Raw genomic sequence first — 25,981 nt, 5'->3', positions numbered from 1 at the left:
GTTTCATTTGGGATTTTACGTCACTGTTTTTAAAAGGGGTTTGGGGTGGGAGCTGGAAAAACACCCATGTCTATAGTTGCTGGCTCAGAATGTCTGCCACACTCCACCCCAGGGATCTATATTCTAGAGTGGGTGAAGAACATTCTGTGTCATTTCTAATGCACTCGGGGTGATCCGTTCGAGGGAAAGGTGCGGGCTGCATGCCAGCCAGATGAGCCAGGCTCTTGGTACAACAGAGTGCAAAGTCGGGGTTAAGGTATGAGGGTGGAGTGCCTGTTGGAGGATAACACCTGTGCTGCTTCTCAGTCTCTGTTGGAGATGGATGCAAAGCTTGGAGTGGCCTTGACAGCACTGTAGGGATTGTTAAGGTGGCAAGGACTGCAGGGGACTTTCCCCTGAGCTGCTTCTTGCCATGCTTTGAAGATTTAGGGTGGGTGGGGGGCGCCTTGCTGTGACCTCACCTGTCATGAAATGAAGGTTTTGTATGTGTTAATATAAGGGATGCTGCTGCTGTGTCAGATGCGAGGCCACGCTCCAGAGGATAGAGCACAGGACTGGAACTCAGGGGACCTGGGCTCTGTTTTCAGCTCAGCCCCCGGCCTGCTGGGTGACCCTGTGCAAGTCACTTGCCCACTCTGTGCCTCAGTTTCCCCATCTGTAAAATAGGGATAATGACACTGACCTCCTTAGTGAAGCACTTTGAGATCTACTAATGAAAAGTGCTAGAGAAGAGCTATTATGAACTTTATTCCACGATAAGATAAATGTTCCATTAATTTTAAATTACAATCGTTTATGAATTAAGAAATAACTTTTAAGGTTTGTTTGTCATTTATTTCCTTTCTTTTATGCACATACAACTTATATATAGACTTAACTTTATATATAAAGTTTTATGAGCCAGGCATAATTCCCTACTGTACTGAGAACTTCCCTGTGCCAGATTTCAGCCAGGACACATTCTTATGGTCTACTTAAAATCCCCCAAGCTAGAGGTTTTGACTGGAAATGCTGACGTGCCGTTAATGATAGTGGCATAGACAAAAACTCAAACTGAATATGGAATTTGCTGAGAGTGCCTGAGGCCTGGGAGTATGAAGATGTCCAGATACAAGGGGGTATCATTCCATCAACTTTCCCTTTGTAGCTTCAGTCAACATGCAGGGCACACTGGCGGGTTTAAAAATCCCGCAGAAAACTTCCTTCTCTGTTAGGCATAATGAGACATTAGATGATTAAACAGAAAAGATGTTTTGAAAGTGTATTTTCACCCTTTTTTCTGTTAGTTTCTTTTTTGTGTTTCACTCAGCTCGGACAGTGAAAATAGATCTAAATTTTTAAAGTGGGGTGCATAATGGGAGGCAGTATGGCCTAGTGGACAGAGAATGGGGGATTTAGGTGACCTGGGTTGTATTCCTGGCACAGCCACTAGTCTGGTGGATGACCTTAGGCAGGTCATGTCCCCGCTCTGTGACTCAGTTTCCACATCTGTAAATTGGGGATAATGGGATGCCATCCCTTTGGAAAGCACTTTGGGGTCTATTAATGAAAAGCGCTAGATAAGAGCTAGGTATTTTATTATTACTAATGCTTGGCCTCATATATAATCGTTTAAAGAACGGCAACATGATCTTCAAGGATGCTGAGTGCCCTCAGATCCGACTGTGAACAATGGGAGCTGCGGGTTCTCAGTGCCTTTGGAAAACTGGGCCACTTTTGAAGGATTGCCAACCCCAGGCATTCCAAAATCACAAGTCAGGCCTCAAAAAAAACAACAACCCATATCGTTGTCTGAAAAATGATGTATTTAATAACAAAATGGGGGGTTATCTCTCCACTTGCTTTCTAGTTGCTGAGCCTTTAGGGTTTCACTCGAGGCATGTTTTCGGGCTTTTCTCTGCAAGCAGGAGGACTAGAAACTACTACTTTTAAATAATGAAAGCTGAGATTCTCACTTACTCAGTTGACAGCCCTGGGCTTTAAGTAAAAAACCAGATATCAAGATTATTGCAGGAGTTGACAACGCTGCTTAAGATGACCATATATGGGGCTTTAACTTGAGAGAACCTGTCCTGACAAAGGTATTTAGCCACCTAATGTCCCTGGGCTGCAATGGTCAGTGTTGACAAGTCAGTTTCACTTTTTGTATTAGGTCAGTTTCACATGCCACTAGCAGGGCCCTGCAATGTTTGGCATACAAACGGTACAGAGGGCAAATGGTGTTTTACTTTTAAAGTCCAGTGAAAATGTTTGTATTAAATCTTGGAAACATTTCTGTTGGTCTGCGGTTGTGTAAAGACTTGAACTCACAAAACGTATATTTTGGACCATGTTTAACCCGCCGGGAGCGTTCCTGTTTAGTGAGCATTGCTCAGGGAGAGGAAAGAGAAAAGGCTGCAGCGTCTGTGGGCCAGATTCTGATCTCGCCCCAGTGTAAATCTGGAACCATGCCATTAAAGTCCACTGGCATAACTGAGGTCAGAATGTGGCCCTTCAACTCCGGCGGGAATCTTTTGCATGGCAAAGGGGCACAGTGAGTCTGACAGGATAAAGGAGACCATGTCGGTTTTATGGCTGGATGGATTGTTGCTGCTACCGCCAACCCTGTGCATTGCTGAGTTGCTCATTTTGATATTATCTTCGGGTAAATTACAGACAGGGCAAGTATTTCTGAGAAGGGTAATTGTAGCAGGGAGGTGGATGTGCCAAAAATGAAAGCTCAGCTGGGCTGCCACTAGGGTGACCAGACAGCAAATGTGAACAATCAGGACTGGGGGTGGGGGGTAATAGGCACCTATATAAGAAAAAGACTCAAATATTGGGACTGTCCCTATAAAATGGGGACATCTGGTCACCCTAGCGCCACCCCTGGGGGTTTGGAGGAAACTCGATTTCTCTTTAAGTTCCTAGGAGAAAAGGAAGCTGGGGTTAACGGCGCACACACAAAGGTCGTGATGCGGGGGACTGATGTACAGCCTGGTGTAAATATAGGGGCCGCAGTCTCTTACACGTGCACTTAACTTTACGTACATGACTGGTCCCATTGAAATCAACATGTAAAATAAAGCAGGAGTGGGCCAGCTGGCTCAGCACTATCGTAATAAATGAAAATGCCAGGGGGGCGGGGGAGTGAGAGAGAGAGAGAGAGAGAACGTTCTACTGATGGAATTAGAACCTTGTCATACGTCTTGTACTGCTACCAGTTAGTGGAGATTTTCTTTAGTTGTAGTACTAATGGCCTATGTTTTGGGGAAGGAGGGTTAAAATTCTCTCTCACCTTAACTATGGAGCTCCAGGTAACCCCGGTGTGCAGCATAGTAAAATCCTGGAACCACAGACATGTTAGAGTGTTTCCCTTCTTCTATCGCCCCGGGGAGGGGTGCGTGCCCCGAGATGCTGACAGGCTCTCAACTGGTCCTATCAGTAATAAAAAGCACTTGGCACTTAGAAAAATGTGTCTTTGATAAAGCTTATGCTGTGGTCCAGCCCGCCGTGGGGACCGAACCAAGCAGCGGTAGCTGGATTTAAATGTGGTGGTCGCCAGCAGGATTCTGGTTTTGATTTTAGATCTTGCCTAGAGTGAAGGCTTTAGACACTCATGCAGGTACATTACCGTAGCTGCACCAGTGCAAGCACCGAGGCATTTGCACTGATGTAGCTACACCAGTGGCTAAATCCCCGTTGCAGACACAGCCCTAGTTTGAGAACCAGCTGTGAAGGATATTCCATAGCGAAGAAAATCCCGGTCTGTACTGCGTCAAGGAATCTGTGCTCGAGCCCTGCTAGCAACAATCAAGCTTAAACGCCTTTATGCTGCCGTCAGAGTGCATAAGACCTGGAGGGACTTAATTTCTCTGGGTCTGTGGCAGCCTCTGAAGGATTGGGGGAAATCTAGCAGCTGTATCTTGTAGGGATGGAATTGCTAGGGATGCTTTTCTGGGGCAGCTTAATGGGTTCACTGCAACGCGGAGGGTTCCTGAGCAGAGGCAAATTTGTGCCCGCTGCCCGCTTCATGGGATCATCCTGATTTGGGCCTGTTTCCTGGGGTCATGCCCATGCTGAGAGATGGCTCACAGCTAAATGAATGGAGGTGGGAGGATTCGCCATTCCTTATATCCTGCTTTGCAGAAACGCTGCCCCAAGTCTGGCACTGGGATGAGTCAGGGCTGGAGATCATTGCGGTTGGAAAAGGGGGACACAGCCTGTGCCCATGGGGATCCAGGAGAGAGGAAAAGGAGGGTACAGGCTGAGGGTGGGAGTGCGGGGGGAGCAGCCTTTGCCCAGGGAAGGGTTGTGGTAGCTGGGAAGAGGAGGGGAGGCGCTGCCTGTGCCCATGCAGGGAAGCAGGCAGTGTATGTGCCTCTGCTCCCGTGGCCATGTCCCCTGGCATCCCATTGGTTTTTTAGCTCTGCTCTTTGTTCCGTTTTTTTCTCCAGGCCACGGGCAGTTTTTCTTCTGCCTTCTGCTTGCCTGGATGTTCTTGCAGCTCATGTGGAAATACAGATGTTTCCTCATCCCTCCACTCTGCCCAACTCAGGGCAGGGCCAGGCTGCCCACTGGGGAAGGGGTCTCGGTCCGGTTCCTAGCGGGACAGGGGTGCACGCCCCTCTGCTTTGGCGTTCTTCTCGGCAGCCTCAGCAGCAAAGCCGAAGTCCACATCGAGATCATTGCTCCTGGGCTCCCCTCTCGGCCTTGGGGCTGGCGTGGTTTGTTCACTCGGGAGCTGCCTAATTCCGAGACTGCTCCTGCTCCCGCTGCCTTCGGTGGCTCCAGAATCAAGCCCTTCCGTTCCCAAGATCACCTTCCTCTTATGTCTCTGGGTGACACCCCAGGGACCCTCGTGCTGCTCCAGTAAGTGACCTGCCCTGCCCTGCTCTGGGAGAGAAGCCCCCTCTCACTGTCCGGCTGCACTATAGACCCGGCTGACACAGCGGATGGGCGTGTTAGTGCTGTGTAGCTGGGACACGCCTCTTCCTAAACGGACTCACCTGCAGATTCCTTGGCTGCTAAGAGAAAAACCTTCCCCTGAGGCGAACCTAGAGACAGGCAGCAGGGAGTCAGGGCTGGGCTTGAACGGGGCTTCCTTGGACTTTATTAGCAGGTGTCTCCGGCCGCCTCCTCCTCTAGACCCCCTAGTTATGGTAGGAGGCAGGAGTCTGGTCCAGATGAGAGCAGGGTGTTAGCGAGACTCATCTCTCTGACTCTCTGCGCCTCGGGCTAGAGAACTGCTCAGCTCCTATCACTCCTGAGCTGGGACTGGGTTTGCTGAGCCGAGAGGACAGATGGAGACGTGTCTGGGAGAATCCCTCACCCATCTCTCAAGGAGACACATCCCTGGGGATTTTGCTCCCTCCCCAGGGTTTGACAAGCCAGCAATGAGAGTCTGGCAACTGCCCCTCTCCATGCAGAGAATTAGGTGTTATGAGCCGCTCTCACGGCACCGGGTTCAAGCCAGCGTTCCATCCCGTGAACCGAGCCCAGCGGCCGGGTGCCCCGATGGTTCTGTATGTGCCCCCGTGCTTTGTCGCTCGCATCCAGAGAACGGGGTCACAAGTGCAGTCGGTGGTAGCCTTAGCCCCCAGGTGTTTAATCTCTAAACCAGTACACGTTTCCAAGGGCTCTCGCTGGGCACCGGTGCGGGTGTCTTGTGGGAAGGTGGGGTAGACTGTCTGGGAGGAATGTTATAGAGCAGAGATCGGCAACCTTCGGCACACGGCCCATCAGGGAAATCCGCTGGCGGGCCGGGCCGGTTTGTTTGCCTGCAGCGTCCGCAGGTTCGGCAATTGCAGCTCCCACTGGCCGCGGTTCGCTATTCCAGGCCAACAGGGGCTGCAGGAAGCGGCGGCCAGCACGTCTCTCGGCCCGCGCCGCTTCCCGCAGCCCCCATTGGCCTGGAGCGGCGAACCGCAGTCAGTGGGAGCCGCGATCAGCCGAACCTGCGGACGCTGCAGGTAAACAAACCGTCCCGGCCCGCCAGGGGCTTTCCCCGATGGGCTGCGTGCCAAAGGTTGCCGATCCCTGTTACAGGGGAAGGGATCTGGGTTGTTGGAGGACTGGTGGTTCGGAAAGGGGGGCATGCCCTTTTGGTTGGTCTTCGAGCCCCCCCTCCCCTCCTGCGTTGGCTCCCCTGCCTTCAGGCTGAAGGGAGACTTAGTGTCTCTCTTGGAATTCTCTTTTTCTCCGAGGTGAACTGCTTGGGGGGCGAGCCGCTCGGAGGTGAGCTGGAAGTTTATCCCTCCAGGGCCCTTGGGCAGAGCCGTGGCCCAGCCGAGCAGTGCTGCGGGTCAGGGCTGAGGTGCGTTGTTGGCAGAGCAGTGTGCGGGCTGGGCTGGGATAGCAGAGGCCTGCGGGACAGGATTGAGTGCGCTGGCAGAGCTGGGTTGGGGTGGGGATGAGCCCTGGGCTGGAGCAGCAGAGGAACGCTCTGAGTCAGGACTGCGGGATATTGGCAGAGCAGCGCACGGACCAGGCAGGAGTAGCAGAGGGAGCTGCAGGTTGGGACTGGTGCATTGGCCGGGCAGTGCATGGGAGAAAGTAGCAGACGTCCAGGGCCCCGGGGCACAGAGAAGGAAGGAACCAATTAATACAGCGATTGCCTTGGCGCTCACGTGAAGGTAGCCAAGCTTTGCCTGCCTCCAGCAATGCTCCGCTGGGTAACGTTCCCATGCGCAGCCGGTGCCTTCCCACCAAAGGGAACGCCTGGTGCATGGGGCTTTTGTCTGCATGTGTGTGGGGGCGAGCAGCCTGCAGCCAGCGATGGATAATAGAGATTAGCAGAGCCAGGCTGAGTTCTCAAAGTGGGGGCAGGGCGCTTTCCCTTCCCGTTACTTCCCCTTTCAGTCAGCTGTCAGTGTCGCGCTGTGTGTGATGCTGGGACAGACCGCTGAGCAAAGCCCTGTTTGGCTGGCAGGTCGTTCTCCCTCGCCTCTCTCATCTGTGGTCACCCTCAGGGTCGCTGGGGTTGGAAGGATTCTTGATTCTTATGTTATGCTTTTGCTACTTGTTATCTATTGTCTCAAACAGTCGTGGTTCCCTTTTCCATCACTCTCTTTGCTGCAGCAAAGAAACCTAACCTGCTTCCCTTTCTCTCATAGAAGGGGAGGGCAGCAGGCAGGGTGTCTACTCTAATCTGATCATTTCTTCCGCTCCTTCCTGTCTCTTTCATTTTCACTCGCTGGCTGGGACTGGAGACCACCCCTTCCCTCCCCCCCCCCCCCCCACTTCAAAACCACTTCTGATTTTAACTTCTGGAGAAGAGGTGAGAAACTGTTCTTGAGTTTCAGCCAAAGGTCGCTGAGACTGTATGTATCATCTGCTTATAGGTTAGCGGGAAAGAGCAAATTTGGTTCTCAGGTTAGGTTTTGTAAAACAATCATCTTTTGCCAAACCCAAGTCTATACACACAAGTTTGCAAGAAGAATTCATACCTAGGTACTCAAAGAATCATGAGATTAAAACAACAACAACAAAAACGCTGGAAATCTTTTTGTTTGCCATGTGATTTTTGAGCATATAAGGGTTTACGTTTTCAAGCTTTTCTGTGCAACTACGAGGGCCAGACATTTCATATTTGATCAAAGGAAAGTTGAGATTCTCACAAAACAACATGAACTCCAGTAACTGGGGCTTTCAGAAAACCACCAAGTATCACAAGACTCAATAAAATCATGACAGTTAGCAAGGCCCTTTGCAACTCAGACATTGCAGGATTGTGCTAGTGCAGGTAAACAAGTGGAACTGACCAGAAATGAGAGAAACGGACCAGTCGAGTCTCGTGCTCTAGACCCCCATAAAGCAGTGTGGGGGAGCTCACAGTTTCAAGGACTGTGGCGGGGGGGTTGTCTGATGAAGGGAGGTGGACAGCAGGAGGGTATGCCGGGGGGAGGCTGTGGATGGATGGGGGCATGTTTGGGGGTTGTGGTACGTGGGGTGAACTAGAGATCTGGTGATGGGGACGTGTTTGGGATGAGCTTCTGGGTAAGGGGATGCAGTGTGTGGGTGAGAGGCTATTGGGAGATATAGTGGGTGTCTCTGTGGGGGAGAGGGACTTTGCGGGTGGTCTGTTTCGGGGATGTCCAGGGTTGGCTATTTATGGGACATAGTGGGGTATGTAATTGTCTGGAGAGGGCGTGTGGGGGGTGAATGGCAGAGGAAGGGAGGAAGCGTGGCAGGATTAGTGACCCGGTTCCCCACTCCGGAAGGAGCGATGGCGGCCTGGTAATCAGAAACACTGGAACGCCGTACTGGCTCCCACAAACGGTGCCGGGACGCCGTTCCAAACCATTGGGGCAAAACCAAACGTAAACGTCAAAAAGCAAATTAGGGGCCAGATCTTCAGCTGGTGTAAATCAGTCTCACTCCATTGAGGTCTCTGGAGCTATGCCGGTCTCCATCAGCTGAGAATTTGCCCCAGTGTTTGGGATGATGCCAGTGCCTAGAGACCTTAGTCCTATTGGGTTAGGCACTGCACAGACACAACAAACACAAAGGTGCCGCTCCTCAGAGCTTCTGTATTCGCTCACTGCAGCAATCTCAGGTGTTTGTTACTCACACTGATAGGAAACATTAATTGTTTTAAACCCTCTTTTAACGTGTACACAATAAGGCACACAAACAATTTCAGGGCTCGTATCCTGCCCAATGCCCAGTCATTTCCTTCCGTTTCTCTATCAAAACATTGCTCCTGTCCAGAACGTTGACAGAATCGTTCCATTGTCCCGCATCCTTAGCAGCAATAACTCCTAAGAGCTCTGGGCTTAACACGCCTGTTTCCTTTAGCTGTTTTGATTTTATTTCAAGTGGGTTTATTTTGGCTTTGGGGTACAGTGGAACTTGATTACGGCAACTCCAAATCTGGGGCAGCTTCGCCCCTAGCAGAACGGATTACCCAGCCAGATTCAGTGCAGCGCACAGGTTAGATTTTTAGGTGGGGGGGAAAGTGTGTTCTTAGTTTGGGCTTAGCTAGTACGTGTGGGCTTTGCCTAACTGAAACGCAGTCACTTTTCCAAGTGGAGACAAGGAATTATAGATTGCAAGTTCTTAGAGGCTGGGATCATCTTTTTTCATAGAATCATAGGACTGGAAGGGACCTTAAGAGGTCTTGTAGTCCAGTCCAGGGCCGGCGCAACCCATTAGGCGACCTAGGCGGTCACCTGGGGCACTAACATTTGAGGGGCAGTGACCGCAGTGGCCAGATCTTCGGCTGCCCCGGTCGTCATTGGCATTTCGGGGGCGGGACCTTTCGCCGCCTATTTCGGGGGCGGGACCTTCCGCCGCCTCTGTCGGGGGCGGCATTTCGGGGGCGGGACATTCCGCCGCCTCTGTCGGGGGTGGCATTTTGGGGGCGGGACCTTCCACCGCCTCTGTCGGGGGCGGCATTTTCGGGGCGGAACCTTCTGCTGCCTTACACTCTTGAATGTGTTTATCCTTACAATACCCCTGTGAGGTAAGGTAGTGCTGTTTATCCCCATTTTATATAGGAATAGGAAACTGAGGCACAGTGAGGCCAAGTGACTTACCCAGATCTGTGGCAGATCAGGGAATCAAACCCAAGTCTCAAGTGCCTCAGGCTAGTGCCCCAAGCACTGAACCAATCTTTCTGCGGTCACATCACCACCTGGCACACACTTGGGGGACGGTCTTGAGCCCACTTTGCCTGGCCCCTACCAAGGAAGAAGTGGCTGGAAGTATTGGGTCCGTTCCTCTCTGTTCTAGAGCAGCGCTCTTTGGCTAGAGTCCAGCAGCGCTCTCCTAGCCCTGGCCGCAGCAAAGCCAAGCACATTCCAGCCCATGCAGAGGTTTCAATTGCTGCCGAGGGTTGTCCTCCTCTCATCGCTAATTACACAGTAAGGGCTTAATTGCCCTCTCGTGAATATGCCAGCACATGACACGCCCCCAGCATGACAATTACAGCACTGCTGTTCCCGGGAGTGATGATTACCCCTCTCATCTCTGCTCCCCATTGTGTGTAATTACACAGTGCTCTCTAGTACCCGGGCTGCTCGGGCCGCAGAGCTGTGCAGACCAACCCTGCTTCTCTCTGCCTGAGGCGCCGAGCTGTATTTTAATGCAAATATTTGTTCCAGAAATGGGCGCGCCTCAATGGCTCCGCTTGGATCGTCGCCAAAGAGTTTGGCAGCTTCTGTGCACCCTGTGGGAGCTCTCCAAATCTCCGGGTGCTGCAGAGCTGGGTGTCGGGGAGCAGGGGGTGGCTATGGGAGCTTGGATGCTCCTGGCGACCGATCTGATGTTAAAAACAAAGAATCAGCCTTTCCTGGATCGTGTGGGCTTCGGTTTGGGGCGAAGGTTTGGATCGGTTTTTATTTTACCAACGCCGCTTTGCCCTTATCTAATTCGTTCTCATATTGCACCTCCTCCCGCCCCTTCTCTTTCTGAGCCCAGCTGCTCCGCACGACAGGTTCTCAAATTCCTTTTCCTCTTACGGGGCTCAATCCAGCCCCCTTGGATGTCAAAAGAAAGAGTTGGGTGGGCCCATACTGCAAGATGCTGGGGGTATTGTCCCGGACAGTGAACGCTTGCTGTGTAGAAAATAATGTGTGTCTCTCCTGCCTTTTCCCTGTCCCCTGGGCAGCCGCGAAATGATGTTGTCACCTTGCATCCTGCTGGGAGGCGTTGGCACCCCTGGCGCTCCTGCCTGATGGTAACGGGTGATGGGGAGACAACTGCAGGAGTCACGTCACGCCCAGATCCTGAACAATCAGAGACTTGTCTACAATAGTACTCAGTTAACTCCGCATGCCTGTGGTGTGTCCCTCTCCAGTCCAGAGCCTGGGGTCTCCTACCTGCCACTAGAGCCTGCTATCACCTTCTCGCCCAGGGAGACGCTGGCATGCTCTGATACCAGACTCTAGGTCCTGTGAGCGTCCCCTTTGCCTAGAACAGCAGCAGCGCTTAGAAGCAGCAAGTGTGAAGGAGCAGAACGTCCATCCTTAGTCACCGCTGCATGGAGGCTGGTTCCAACTCCGGGTCTAGGAGCGTTCTGTTTGAAAGCCAGCCGCTTCTCCCTCTGCGTGACTTTCCTGTTACTTCAAATACTCGATGTAATCTGTGTGAGTGTATCGCTGGGGAGAGGTGCTGACCCGGCAGTCCTGGACACTCAAACCCTCTGTCTACGGTTCTTCGAAGGCACTTCCTGCCTTATCCATGAAGCAGCTGCAGCACAGGCAGTAGCAGGGCGAGGTTCCCCCACCCTGTCTCGCCCATGGGCCTTGACCCTGATGTGATGCCCTTCCCTGTTGGGTGGGGGAGACGCTCTTCAGTCTAATTCAATCCCCTGCCTCCGGCTGAGACTTCCCACAGCTGTCGTATGGACAGCCATCCACTAGACTCATAGACTTTAAGGTCAGAAGGGACCATTATGATCATCTAGTCTGACCTCCTGTCCAGTGATAATCCTAGTGCCTAAAGCCCAACCAAGAGTGGGGCCCCGTTGTGCTAGGCGCTGGACAAACACTGACTAGCAGACGGGCCTTGCCCCAAAATGCTGAGAATCTAAATAGACAAGACAGTTGCAGCGTGGAGGGAAGGGTTATAACACACAGGCAGAGTAAACAATGGATGGCCGCAGACAGAGACCACCCACTCTTTTTTCTCCGCGACCACCGAAGAACAACCAGAGAGCGCCCGTTGCTTTCAGCTGGTGGTGTGGCTGCTCAGCGCCTCTGAGCACAAAGCCCTTGGCACTACCAGCCTGGATTGTATTTGAACTGGCAACCTAATGGTGAAACGCTCTGCATCCCGTTAACACCCATCTGCAGTATTAGGGTGATGAATTTTTGTATTACGGGGCACCTGGAGGTCCCCAGCAAGATCAGAACCGCATTGTGCTAGGTGCTGTACAAACAGAGTAAGAGCGAGTCCCTGCCCCAAGGAGCTTACAGTCTAAATAAACAAGGCAGACAAAGGGTGAGAGAGAAACTGAGGCACAGAGCGGCGAAGCAACTTGCCCAGGGTCACCCAGCAGGTCAGCGTAGAGGTGGAAATAGAATCCAGGTCTCATCCAGTGCTGTATCCGCTAGACCGTGCCATCTCCCTCAGTAGGCCTTTTGTCGCTAAAAAAAGATAGAATCTAGGGTGAGGAGCCCCCATGCAACGGTCCTCTGCCTAGATGCCCCGACAATAGTTTGTGTGGAGGCAAATCGCCTTATGAAAAGGGTCCTGTTGCAGGCTCCTGCGGATGTGGCAAATAAAACAAGTCCCGTGTTGGCCTTGCGTGGGGAATTTGTATTCTGTTTCCTTTACTTTTTTTGAGACGTACGGGTCAGAACACGGAGCCGCTTTTTAAGGAGACCCACGTCTTGCACAGCTCCAACTACCCCTTCGCTTTGGTGTGTGTCGTATTCTTCCTCACATGCCCTGGGGCAGAACAGACTAGCACCATGCAGGGCTTGTAAACACCGATCAGCTGCCTGCACCACACTGTGTAAGCGTCAGTGTGAAGTAATGTAGGAAGAGGCCTGGTCTTGTGGTCAAGACACAAGAACTAGCAGTCAGGAGATCTGGGGCCAGGTTCTGCCTCTGCCACGGGCTTTCTGTGTGACCTTGGGTTCCTCACTTCCCCATCCGTGAAATGGGGAGGAGGAGACTTCCCTCCCCTGGGATATGGTGAGGATACGTCCATGTGTGGTAGTTGAGATGCTGTGGTGTGGGGGGGCTGTAGAAACACAGACCCCAACAAGATGCAGCTTCATAGATCATGTCAGAAGGAACCCATGACACCAAAAGGAACCTCAGAAACTGCAACACGGGAGGAGTGAAATGTTAAAAGCCAGCTCAAGTCAGCACGAGCATTTTACAAAGGAGGGATGTCCCACTGCGAACATCCCCAAAGGCAGGTCATTAGCGACCAAAGGCTGTTACTTTCCGATTCGTTCAATGACACGAGTTGGTAGCTCGCCATTCAGTTCGCCGTAGAGAGGTGACCGCATTGCACAAGCTAATCTCATATCTGCCAAACCCTGGTTAGGAGGGATGGTCCCTGGTTTCTTAGCATCGGTCGCTTTCTCCACTCTACACCTCCGAGACAACTCCCAGCCCTGTCGTATTGTAGGTTCCCCGGTTTTCTCACCAGGTGCCTCTCTTTGGAGATATGCAGCTGGGCATCTTTGTGCAGTATCACCAGAGAAGCCAAGGACTGAATGCACAGCGGGCACTGAATGCTGCCCCTAGAGGTGGCACATTGGCCGAGCAGCATGGAAGGAGCTTGCCCTACCACCTCCTCTGCTGCCCCTGCTCTGTGGATAGCGGGCTCCAGGGGTGAGAGTCCAACACTCAATTCACCAGAGATAGTGGATCCGTTTTAAAGCTGCATCTGAGGATGGCGGGCTGAACCATGCGGACACACGGGGCTTGTGCCAGCCTGCAGGGCTCTACAGGGTTAAGAAGTTTTGTCTGCGCGCATGCACATGAAAACTTGTAGGAAATCTGCCTGCACGCTTCCTGCTTCTGCCTTCGAAAGCGAGATTGGGGGCGGGGAGGGAGCGCGTGGGGAGAGGCTCCTCGGTCTGACAGCACAGGCTGGAGAGGAGCCAGGGGCGCCTGAGAGAGACTTTAAGAAAGACGTGATCTGAGCTCCGTGGGGCTGCACGGCTCTGGGGACCCAAGCAGGGAGCCAGGCTGCGCTCGGGGGTGTGGAAAGTGGCTCCTATAATGGCTAACGGAGAAGGCAGGCAGCAGCAGGTGAGTGTATCTAACCTTCCATCCCCACTGCTTCTGCGCCCCCAGGGTGGCTGGCAACGGGGCAGCCCCTGTGCTCTCCGGATGTCGGGCACTTCATCAGCTGGAGGGCTGGAATATCTGGGGTCTTTGCTCAGAGCCCAGTCCCAGGCAGCAGAGCTGAGAAGGAAACGGGGGCTGACGCAGGCTAGAAGGGCAGTGGGATGCAGTGTGGGGTGGGCACGCCAGGCTGCCTGAGCATTTCGAGTGCTCTCATCACCTTGTTCCCCACTGCCCGTCTGTGCCCTCTGGCTTGCTCCCCCGGCCGGCCGGCCTCTCCTGAACCCGACCGTTAATGTCACCCCTGCCCCAAAGCAGCGAGACTTTCTGTGCCCTGCTTTGCCTCAGTGGGGATTTCCTGCAGCGCGCGGGGACTCGTGTTACGCAAGAGGCGGCCGGGTCTGAGTGCTGTGGTGATCACAGCTTTGTTTATAGCTGTTGCCTAGGTTGTGGCTAAGTGAGATAGTGGATCCTGAACCTCAGAGTGTGGATCCAGGTCCAAACTCTCGCCAGGTTTGTTCCCAAGGCTGATGTTTGACCCGAGCTGGAGACCGCCTGGAAGTCTGCGGGGGGTGTTTGATCCGGCGGGGTTGGTTTCGGCCTAGCTCTACCAAAGAGGAGGATATTTATGCGCTGATTTTTCAGAAGTGCTGAGCACTGGATTTTCACGGCACCTTTTGAAACTCAGGTCACTAATACACATTACATGAGGAGGCTTCTGCTGGTAGCAGATTTTCTAAGACCCGTTCAGAAGGCAGCAAGCAGCCCCTGTCCCTGAAGTTATTCTCATCGTGGTGCTGCATAAAAGTGGCTTTAAGTTCTGTCTCTTCAGGGATGTGGGGAGCGGAGAAGAGTCTTCGTAGGAAGCAGGTTGATCGTGGCAGGTGACAGGTTTTGCGTGACTGGGCTGTTGCGGGGTTTGTCGAACTTGGAGGGGGAGGTTGCTTCTTGGTCTGAGCTTTGCAGTGGAGGTTTTGTTCCTCTTGCACCCTCTGGGCTGCCTTGCCCCAGGCTGGAGCATCGTTTGCTTGGAGGTGCTGAGAAGCGCTTGCGTTCGGATTCCTCACCTGCCCAGGTGTGTCGCTCCAGTTCTGCTGTTTCCAGCAGTAGAGACGTGGGGTCGAATCGCAGTGGAAAGCTGAGCAGCTTGGAGCGGATCCAAGTACAAAAAGACTCAACTAGCTCCTCGGTGGGGGTGTTCAGATGTCCGAGTTGGATGGATTTCCCTACTCCTCCCCCTCCCACCCAAAAACACAGTCCACAATGCTTTGAGGCCTGATTCTGTCTCCCTTGCTCACCGTAATACCGTGGTTGGCCAGTAACCCCTCACTGAAATCATTGGGGTTACTCCTGGAGCAAAGCACAACTTGGCGTCAGTGAGGTTGGCAGAATTGGGTTCTGTGACCACTTGTCTGAATTAAAAGCCCTGTGCCTCTTTTCTCTTGCTATGATCACTTGCAAGCATCACATTGATACAGGCACAGTGATCCGGCTGTAGGCAGCCCACTCCATAATTGTCCCCTGTTTTGGGCACTTTTCTGACCATCTGCAGCTGGCCCCTGTCAGGCAGGACACTGGACTAGATGGACCATTCATCTGATCTGCTGTGGTCATTTCTGTGCTCCCAGGTTCCTTTGCAACTGACATTCCTCTTAGCAGGATTCCTCTAAGATCTTCATCACCAGTAGCCCAAGCAACCAGCAGTCATCCAGCAGGGATCCTCTAGTTTACCAATCCAGCTAATACAGTCGCTAATTCCCAGTCCAAACCTGCAGTACCACAAGGCACTCCCTCTGCCCCTCCATTGCTACCAATGTGATCTTAGCACCAAAGCGAGCGATCATTATCGCTAATTGCAAGTAAAATCAGTTAGCCCCCTTGTGCTCACCCACCCATAGCTACATCAGCCATAACCTAGCATTCCACCCAGAGTCCTCGAGCAGCTTTGCTGTAACCTACCATGCAGCCCGGGTCAGGGGCCAGCCTGTAGTAACAAACCGGTGTGTGTTTATTGCGATGGAGGGGAACGCTTTGATTGAGGAAACCAATTTGAGTTTTTCCAGGGGCAGGGGTGTGCTAATTAGGTGCAACAGTGAGAGTAGACGCTGTCTGGTTGATGAGTAAAACTGAATGAATGAGTCTTGGCAGCGTCACTGCGAAATGAAAACGGCCTGGATTCCCGCTTTCCTGGGCCTAGGGCGTGTGTTGGGGAGTTTCACACCGTTTGGCTGGGTTGTAAGGAGTATGCTGGGAGTTGCCGCTCTGCCTGTGTGGCTTGTAGGGAGTTTGTGTTGATGCCGGTGGTTCGATGCCGTGAGAGAAAACAAAATACTAATTAAGCACCAGTTATCTCTCGAGAGATGTTTTCTCTTCCATTGGGTCTGATCGTAGCAGGGAGTCCTGTTTGGAATGTTACGCAGGTTGTAATGATGCGAGCGGCTCAGAGCCGGCTCCTCCAGCTGCTTTTGAAAGGGCTGTGGGTTTCTGGAGTTGCACCAGGGAAAAAGAGCCGTAAGGGAAGCAAAGCTGGGCCACCTGGACGTGAATCCTGCATCTTTCTCGACTCCTGCTTCTGTGCGTGCAGCACACGTGCTGCAAGACCCGTGTTTTCCAAAGTGACCGCCGGTTCTGGGTACCCAATTCAAGGCACCTTGGGCGTGATTCTCAGTGGTGCCGAGCACCCACCACTGGCGTCAATGGGACCCATGGGTGCTCAGCACCTCTGAACATCAGGTATCTGCCTCAAGTTGGGCACCCAAAATCAGGGACAGCTCTTGAAAATTTGGGTTTAAAACTCCGGGCCAGAAGGAAGTCTCCCAGAAAACCCAGGTACTGTTATCACCTGCTGTGGGTGCTTCCCTCCCACTCAGGAATGTACGGGCCACCTCCAGTCCCACTGGGGACCTCGGACCGTTTCCGCGGCAGCAGCCAGGCCTGCTTAGACAGAAAATGAGTAAAGGGTGGGGGGTGGGTATTTAGCTGCCTTCTAATGTGATTTCACAGGTTGAAACAAGGAGGAGAGTTAGCGCCATGTGAGTAATCAGTTCTCCACAGCTCACTCGCGGTTGCCTGAGGCTCTGTGTCCTGCTTCTTTAACTCTGTAGCAGGAAGCCAGGTGGGAACGATTCTAGGCAGAAGCCGCATGGTTGGGTAACTCTGGGGATGACGCCGTTTGCTTTATCCCAGCAAAGCTCCCTGTTCAGTGTTAGCAGAAAGCGCCTTTCCCTGTGGTTCTTTACCCCTCTCTCCTGACAGTCCTGGAGCACCGCTGAGATCAAGGCATTGCCGCCTGCTCAGTAGGGTGCAAGTGTGAAAAATCTGGACAAGGGGTGGGGGGTAATAGACGCCTGTATAAGAAAAAGCCCCAAATATTGGGACGTCTGGTCACCCTACTGCTCAGTGAACTGCAGCAGACGAGTTGATGAGTCTCTGGCTATGGCTACACTTGCACTTCAAAGCGCTGCCGCGGCAGCGCTTTGAAGCGCTAAGTGTAGTCAAAGCGCCAGCGCTGGGAGAGAGCTCTCCCAGCGCTGTCCGTACTCCACCTCCCTGTGGGGAATAATGGACAGCGCTGGGAGCAGCGCTCCCAGCGCTGGGGCTTTGACCACACTGGCGCTTTGCAGCACCGGAGAGGGTGTGTTTTCAGACCCTGCTGCAGCGCTGCAAATTTGCAAGTGTAGCCATGGCCTTAGTCGGCTCCCAGCAGTGGCCCCGTCCCTGACTGGCCTTAGCCAGCTTGCTGGTTAGCCATCCCAGCCGAGGACCTGGGCCCTGGACACTACAGTGTTTCTATCACACTCCTCACCAGAGTGTCCGCTAGGGGCCTCCTGCAGATTAGGCTGAGGTCCCTTGGCAGGGCAGCATTGGGAGAAGCTGGCACCAGCCCTGCCTGTGCGGGGCCTGGTCTGTGGGTGGATGAAATCAGCCTCCACTGCTCATGCTTTTGTTCTCGCTGGTTATGACGGGAGGGCAGGAGGCGATGGGAGGTGACTCTGTGCCCTAGTGCCAGGCCTTGGGGGCTCCCCGCTCAGAGGCAGGTTCCCGTTGGCTCTGAGCCGCAACTCCGGCTCGGAGCGGCTGCCCGTTAGCCTGAGGGAGCTGCGGTCGCAGCAGGCAGTGGGGTGCTGCTGCGACTGCCATCCCGGGGCCGCCTGCTCACCTGTGATGCAGAGGGGTGCGTGTTTGGAGCAGGCCCGAGAGCTGCGAGGGGGTTCAGATGGGGCGAGGGGTGGGGCACGAGGTGCCGTGGGCAGGACTGATCCCCTCCCAGGGGAAGGGATCAGAGAGGCGTCCGTGTTGCCCTTCGGTGTCTTGAAGTATCAGGAATCTTGGCAGCACAGGAGAATTCCTGCAATCTGACTCCTTCCCTTCCTTAGAGGGTTTCTCCAGCGCTTGGCCAGCTCTGGGGTGCCAGCTGGCAGCCAGGGCCCAGGCTAGGGACAGCGAGCCTGTGGCTGTGCCGAGTGGAGGGGGGTGGGTCTTGCGTCAGGCAGAAGAAGCCCACCAGGGCCTGTGTTTGCAGGGAGCGAAGGCGTAATGAGAAATATGGGGTGTATTTCACTACCTGCTGAATTGTGAGCGGGGGCAGGGGCCGTATCTAACCTGGTTGTACAGGGCCTAGCACGGTGGGGCCCTGATTCCTAACTGGGGCCCAAACGTGCTACAGCCACAGAGGTGGGCCAAGGCTTTCAGAAGTGGCCGGGAACTGTGGGGGCCCAACATGAGCCCCTTTGGGGAGGGCCTGATTTCCAGAGCATGGGTGTCTGACAGGCCCCTTTAAAGCATCTCTATCTGGGCTCTCGAAATCACTGGTCCCTGGGAAACCCAGGGCCACAATAATAACAACAAGGCATCAGCTGGAGAGGAAGGGAGTGAAAGTTCTCCAGTCCTGCCCTTAGGTCATCAGTGAAATGAGTCTGCTGGATCTCAGCCACTGTCTCTTTCACACACAGTCTGACTTGCCCTACACACGCGCACACACACACGCACACGCACACGCACACACACACACAGGTTTCCATGCAGCCAGGGAACAGGCTCCAAGCTCGGTCTGCCTGTTCTCTTATTTTGTCGTCCTCTCTCTCTGCTGTCGGGCCCCCCCCCCCCCCGATTTGGCTCTCTTCCCCTGCTAACTCTGGCTGGCCGCTTCTCGCCGGGGGGGTTGGGGTCACAGCTGAGAGAACATTCTGCTTCCTCGTTCCACAGCAAGGAAGACAGGAGAGCGGAGCGGTTTGCTGGGGTGTGATTTTGCTCCTGGTGGGTGCAGTTGGGAGGAAGCGATCTTGGGGCAGGGCCTGGCACAGGAACGAGAGCTGAGAGCAGCAGAGCTAATGCTGGGGACTCCAGATCACTCGTGTGGCTGGCAAGCTGGAGCCTGCTGGGACTCTAGAGGTTAATGATGGAAGCGCAGTGTTAACCAGGATTGCCAGCCAAGCACCAAAGAGAGGGGTGGTCCTGGGGGGGAGACTTGTTTTATTCTTTGAGTTCATTTTTTTTCCCTTCCCAACCTTGAGTCTGAATTTGGCTGAGGCCAAACTGTGGTGAATTGTGAGTTCTCTGCTCAGGAGCGGCCCATTGGCATCGGAGCCTGGCAGGGTGGAGCGGGAGGGGCTGTGTTGGGCGCTGCTCGTTAAGAGCGAATTGCTGCGCTGGAGGCCAGTCGTTTGCTGGTGCACAGAACAGGAATGGCTGGGTCTGCAGCCGAGCAAGCTTCCCCACCCCCCACTCCAGGAGCCTCGGCCCCCAGAGGCATCGCTGCTGGGGAGACCGGGGCATTTGGGCTTCCAGGGCCCGTTCAAGTCCTTGGCCGCTCTTCATTGTGTGGTGATTTGGGTTGGTGGGTTTTGTTATGTGGACACCTCCCCAGTGGGAACTAGGCTGAGATCCAACAGCTCATTTCACACAGGCCACCAGTGATTGGCTGTTGCTACTCTCCTGGAGCCAGATTCAAACCAGTGATCTAGGCCTTGGTGTCCACCACAAAGGGGATTAGTGTCCCCGGTACCTCTGCCGGCGTCCCAGGGCCACTGACTCCAGCGGGAGCTGCAGGTGCTCGCACCACTGAACATCAGCCGGCTTGTTTGCCAGTACAGCGGCCTGGCTGTTAAGCGGCTTCGCTTGGTCCACGGAGCCGGGCTCGGGCAAACAGCCTGCGCTAGCTTTGTGCCACCTCGCCCTGCAAGGGAAGGTCCCTTTGCAAAGGGAAGGGCGGCGTGTGAAACGAGGCAGACGGGGTGAAACTGGCTAGTGAAGTGAAAGAGGCGGCTCGAGGCTCAGCGGTTTCAGGGCAAGAGGGCGTTTGTTACTGGACAGACAGGGCTGCCGATGTGCTCTCTGCACATGCACTCCCGCTCGCGCTGCTCCCTGATAGCACACGGCAGGAGTTTGCAAGACAGTGTCGAGTCCAATAACGTATCCAGCATGTGCCGTAGGTGCAGGCGTCCCTGGCTGGCGAAGGGTCTGACCATGCAGATAGTGGTGACCAATTCCTGACTCCGCAGGTCACAATTTACCAAGGAGCTGGGTGGATCAGTTCCTGGCACAGCCAGGGGCAGTGTCCGGTGCAGAGATAGAGGGAGAGAACACGTAGCTTTGATCCCAGCCAGACAGGAGTTTCCTGGGGCCCTCTGCCTGCTCTCCGATCCCTCCGTTGCAGCCTTGCGGGTACTCGGGGGAGTTTGCCCAATCCTGCCTCAGCGCGAGAGAACAGCAGCCTGGTGTGGGAGCTGGGGAGCATTCAGATCACCTGCTCCTTGGATCCCCATGAAGAGGACGGCGGAGCAGACGCTCTCATCGTGCAGATGTACTGAGCTCCCCCTGCCTGGCAGAGCAGTGGCCCCATGCCTGCGCACGCCTGCAGTGGGTTCTTTTTTCGAAGGGGTGTCCTGATGGGGCAGACCCGAGTGCGGCGCGAGGGTGAAGTAGCTGGGGAAGGCCCCGGCAGCGAAGAGACACAGGAAGGGAGAGAGCAGGGCTGGTGGTTGGTGTGAGGGGGAGGGTAAACAGCAGCTCAGCTGCATGAGAGCATCCCCGGGCTACTGGGAGCTGCTTCCCCAGGAACAATGGGCAGCTGCTGCTAATGGAGCCCTCGCAGGGCAGCTCCAGATCCAGCTGCTCCCCAGGATCTTGCTGCTCCGGGCTCCAAACCCTAATGGCCCTGAACAGCACTGACCTCCCTTCCTTTGGGTGGTGGGTCAGGCTCCTGCGGTCGCCTCTGGCTGAGGCTGAGTCTACAGGGAGGGGCTGGAGAGAGGCCAAGGAAGTTCTGCCGCTGAGTGCAGTCTGGGGGCAGAGGGGCTCTCGGCCCCCCTGGGCGAGGTCTCCGCTCCCCAGGCCCAGCCAGTGTGCACACCGGGCAGCTCTCCCCTAGGGGGTGAGAATTTCCTTTTCCTCACCCCAGCCACTGGAGGAGATGGGCTGTGGCACATCACCCCATGGCAGAGCTACCTCCTGGTTTGTGTTTCCAGCGGGGCAGGTGAACTGACTTGTATGGGGTCGGACTGGCATTTCTCCAATGCTGTGTTGAGACGGGGACCGGCACGGCTGGGAGCTCCCCCACAGCCAGCGCCCCTCACCGTTCCCTGCAGCACCTCCTGGGCACCCCCACCGTGACTGCTCCTGCAATGTTGCCTGATGTGCCCTACCAGCGCCCATCCAGCCATTGATTGCTTTCCTCGCCGCGAGGGAATGGCCCCTAACAGTGGGTCAGTGTATCTCCAGCTGCACTGAAGAGGGGGTGGGGTGGAGCCGGTCTTTGCCCTGAAAAGACTCCCCTGTAGGAGAATTGCAGCCTCGGTAGCTGCTGCTGCTGGGAAGCCTCCCTGGCGCTCTGAGCAATGCCATGTTTGTGCGTGACCTCCCTGGCAGACCCTTAGCCACCTCGTCTGCTCCAGGATGGAGGAGGATGGGTCCTAATGCCCACTTTGAGCATGGCTGGCACTCCCACCTGGATGCCTGGCCTGGATTGCAGATGGGCCCGCTGGGTTTCACGGCAGGTCTTGTCTGCATGCCCAGGTGAAGGGGCGCTGCATTCGCCGAAGGGCTGGTATGGCCAGGCTGCTCGCAGGTGAGGCTTACGTTTGAGGGCAGGCAGCTGCTGAATACGCTGTCCATGCCAGCCGGCATCGCAACGAGCGAGGCTTTGGGAATGGGGAGGTGTGTGCGTAGTATGGCAGAGCACCCCCTTCTGCCTGCTCGGAGAGCGGCTGTGATCCGGGGACCGGGCTGGGCAGAGGCAGGGAGGCAATGTGTCGTGGAAGGAAGGGCAGGGGGACAGCTGTGTGGGAAGGCGAAGACCATTGGCCCGCCCTGCTGATGTTGAGTAGGACATGGTGCTGGGTTCAGGCTGTGGCCCGGCAGAACGTGCCACTAAGCAGTTCTTTGCCACTTGCCCAGAGCGCATCTGCCACTCCCCCCAGCGTCGAGAGGGGAGCGCCACGTGGGGCCGGCGGGCTCAGCAGGGTTCCACCTTCCTACCTTCCGCGTGGGGCATTACCTTGGACAGAGGCCGAGGCCAACGTGACGCCGTCGTGTGGAGACGTGACAGCGCCCGTGTCGCGACGCCCCAGCCCGGGCAGCACAATGTCACGACGGCGTCTAGGTGGCGCCTAGCCTGGATGTCAGGCCTCTTTCTGGGGAGGGGAGGGTACAATCCATGAGGTAACTTGGCTGCCCTTGGAGCTGGGGAGGGGGAGAGCTGGTGGGGGAAGCTTCAGGCAGCAGCTGACATCTCTGTGCTGGGGCGGGGGGACGCACAGGGAGAGGGACTGTCTGAATAGAGCCCACTGTGTCCCTCCTGGCTGCCATTAAGCATCTCTCCCTCTCTCTGCCTGTCTCCTCTTAGCTGCAGGCAGGATACTGAAGCGCTGAATGGAGCTGCGATGTGACCTACATTTCCCAAGGAAGCAAAGCCCCCCAGCCCCCGGAGCTTCCTCGGCGTCTGCACTATGAAATGATGCACGTGAAGCCCGTTCTGCCCCGGCAGGTGCCTCCTTAGCCAGGCGTCTCGCCCTGCCGCCTCACCTCACGCCATTCGCCGGGGACGGCAGGACATGGCCAGCTCGGCGCCGTGGGCCCACTGGGGAGAGGCGGGCCTTGGCCATGGCTCTGGGCAGCGGCAGCGCTGGGAGGAGGAGGTGGAGCAGGGATCTGAGGGGTACCTGGAGGAGAATGGAGTCGCTGGACTGGACGAGAACGGACTGGTGGGTCACGCTGGCCAGTGGGGTGAATCCCCGGCCCAGGAGCCCACTGAACTGGAGTTCCTGGGGAATGTCAGGCTTATGAAGGGGCCACCTTCTCCCCAGGGGTTCTTGGCACAGAGTGACAGGAACTTCGACCTTAGTGAGCTGCAGGAGTTTGAGTGGAGCAGTGTCCAAGGAGACAATGCCAGGAGCCCACCCGCTGGTGAGTCAGCTCTCCCTTCTGTCCTCTTCCTCTAGTAGCCTGCATGTACTACGGAGATAGCACCGATCTCAGAGCAGAGAGTGACAGTCACAGGGGGGATCGGCGATGCCAGGGCATTGGGTGTTTTCTCCAGACCCCAGTAGTCTGCCAGGACCTGGGAAATGCAGCTCACTTGCCTTGAAGAACACAAATCCCAGTGAGCTTAAGTGTATAGGTATTGCCACTGAAATGCAGCTACCTCTGGGGTAGAACACTGAACCCTTCGGATGTGCGCATCACAACAGTTTAGTACAGGAAGAGAGGAGCCATTCTGTATCCAATTGAAACCACACTTGGCATGTGGTCTTTCATGATCACAAGGGATGAGGGCCTGCGTCTAATAGTCTCATTACAGAACTGGGGCAAAGAGAACGCTACCTATTGAAATTCCAGTGCCCATGCTTGCAACACCTTAATGTTTTCCTGGGAGGTCCCTCACCCGAGCACTGACTTGGTCTGATGTTAATCAGCTTATGAGACCTGGCAGGATCTGTGCTGCAGGTGCTATGGCTGCAGGCTAGAGAAGCCCTCCTGTTGGGAACGGGCAGTTCTCAGGAAATTCACTCCAGCAGATTTTCTCCTGACACGTCTAACGCACAAGAGGGGAGTGCCAGCTGCATCAGGTGTTGTGCAGGGAATATGTACCTGCATCTACCTCATCTACCTCTCAGTGTGGCCACAGTTATGGCCTATAGTCCATACATAAGAATGGCCATACCGGGTCAGACCAAAGGTCCATCCAGCCCAGGATCCTGTCTACCGACAGTGGCTAATACCAGGTGCCCCAGAGGGAGTGAACCTAACAGGCAATGATCAAGTGATCTCTCTCCTGCCATCCATCTCCGCCCTCTGACAAACAGAGGCTAGGGCAGGGGTTCTCAAATTGGGGATCGGGACCCCTCAGGGGGTCGCAAGGTCATTACATGGGGGGGTCACGAGCTATCAACCACCACCCCAAACCCTGCTTGCCTCCAGCATTTATAATGGTGTTAAATATATTTAAAAGGGCGTTTAATTTATTAGGGGGGTCGCACTCAGAGGTTTGCTATGTGAAAGGAGTTGCCAGTAAAAAAAAGTTCAAGTCCCACTGGGCTAGGGACACCATTCCTTACCCATCTTGGCTAATAGCCATTAATGGAATTAACCTCCATGAATTTATCTAGTTCTCTTTTAAACCCTGTTCAAGTCCTAGCCTTCACAACCTCCTCAGGCAAGGAGTTCCACAAGTTGACTGTGCGCTGCGTGAAGAAGAACTTTCTTTTATTTGTTTTAAACCTGCTGCCCGTTAATTTCATTTGGTGGCCCCTAGTTCTTATGGGAAAAAGTAAATAATTTTTCCTTACTCACTTTAACCACACCACTCATTATTTTATATATGTCTATCATATTCCCTCCTTAGTCTCCTCTTTTCCAAGCTGAAAGGTCCCAGCCTCTTTAATCTCTCCTCATACGTGTTGGTAGAAGTCGGCTTTCTGGGAAGGAACCTTTAGACTGTGTAGTAGGAGGCAAAGTCCCAGCATGGTCCTAGCTAGGAAGCCCAGAGTTGGAATAAATGACCGTTGTGCAGTATAGAAAGATGTTAACATCTGGATTGTCCTTGGGGAGCAAACAGCAGGACTAGTGCTGCTCAGGACACAGTCTAGAAGTATGAAACCCCAGCCAGGAGATTCTTCATTTCTATTCTCAGCTTTGACACCAGATTGCTGCTGTGTCTTGGGGCAAGTCACCTACGGTAAATTTTCACAAGTGCCTAAGACTAAGTCTACAAAGCAACTAGACACCCACGGCTGGCCTGTTCCAGCCAACTCAGGCTTGTGGGACTCAGGCTGCAGGGCTGTTTCACTGCTGTGTAGACGTCTGGGCTCGGGCTGGAGTCTGGGATCTAGGACCCTGAGAGGTGGGAGGGTCCCAAAGCTGGCGCTCCAGCCCAAATTCAGATGTCTACAGCCCGAACCCAAGTTGGCTGGCACGGGCCAGCCGCAGGGGTTTTCTTCGCTGGAGAGACATACCCTTAATCACCAAGGAGCCCAGATTGGGACGTCGGCACCTAAATCCTTTGGGCATTTCAGAAAATATTACCCTTAATCTCTGCACCTTGCGTTCCATTGCCTGGGGGTGGTGATTGTTCCCAGGGGTGTTGAGATTGACTGGTTAATGTGTAAGATGTTTAAAATGAAAAACAAGCTAATGCTAAGGAATTTAAGACCTTGGAATGGGAAGGGAACAGTGGAAGCAGCAAGATTTCCTGATGGTATGAACATTTCAGTGAACTGAGACTGAGGAAGATTTTTGTGAGAAACTCTGGAAGGAGCTGAAAAGAGGAGGTGTTTGAGCAGCGCAAATGGGAGGCGGCCAGTTGAGCGGGTGAAAGTCATTGCAGTCCAGGGCAAAGTAATGGGTCTGGGAAGAAATCCTGAAGGCCGGTAAGATGCAGTGGTGAGTTTGGATTTAGTTGTAAAAGATCGAGCTGTCCTTGCCAACATCTCAGTGGAGGCATCTGCTCACTGGTGGCCGGAAAAGTCAGGAAGATATCCAGGATATGTCTGCGCTGCAGTTGGGAAGGGTGATTGCAGGACGTATGGTGAGCGGGGGCCATAGGCGGAGGGCCAGACTACACACCGAGGGTACCAGGCGGGGATTGTACTCAGGTGACTAGCCCATCTCGCTACCAGTGCAGCTACAGCTCTGTTTAGCAGACTAGCTCGATCTCTGCTAGCTCAGCCGTCCCGCTCAACTGCCGGGTAAGTGTATCCTTAGCCTGTATTGAGGGCCAAGGAATAATATGCAAATATCTTCATGTGGTTAA

General features: G+C 54.4%; 1 protein-coding gene across 5 annotated transcripts in view; it reads left to right on the top strand.

The window, feature by feature from the left end:
* AKNA (AT-hook transcription factor) overlaps nucleotides 1-25,981 on the top strand; it is a 68,431-nt gene that overhangs the window by 2,875 nt on the left and 39,575 nt on the right. For 3 of the 5 annotated variants that reach the window (XM_044993146.1, XM_044993144.1, XM_044993147.1), the window contains exons 1-2: nucleotides 13,586-13,698; nucleotides 22,577-23,136. In XM_044993146.1, the coding sequence (XP_044849081.1) occupies nucleotides 22,785-23,136 (352 nt within the window). In that variant the 5' untranslated portion in view covers nucleotides 13,586-13,698; nucleotides 22,577-22,784. Of the gene's footprint in view, nucleotides 1-13,579; nucleotides 13,699-22,576; nucleotides 23,137-25,981 lie in introns of those variants that run through there. The other 2 variants (XM_044993145.1, XM_044993149.1) reach the window with 2 other exon arrangements.

Source organism: Mauremys mutica, chromosome 18, assembly GCF_020497125.1.
Source record: "Mauremys mutica isolate MM-2020 ecotype Southern chromosome 18, ASM2049712v1, whole genome shotgun sequence".
NCBI classification, from domain to species: Eukaryota; Metazoa; Chordata; order Testudines; family Geoemydidae; genus Mauremys; species Mauremys mutica.
Note: the sequence above shows the minus strand (reverse complement) of the source record. Positions and strands in the feature narration are given on the sequence as shown.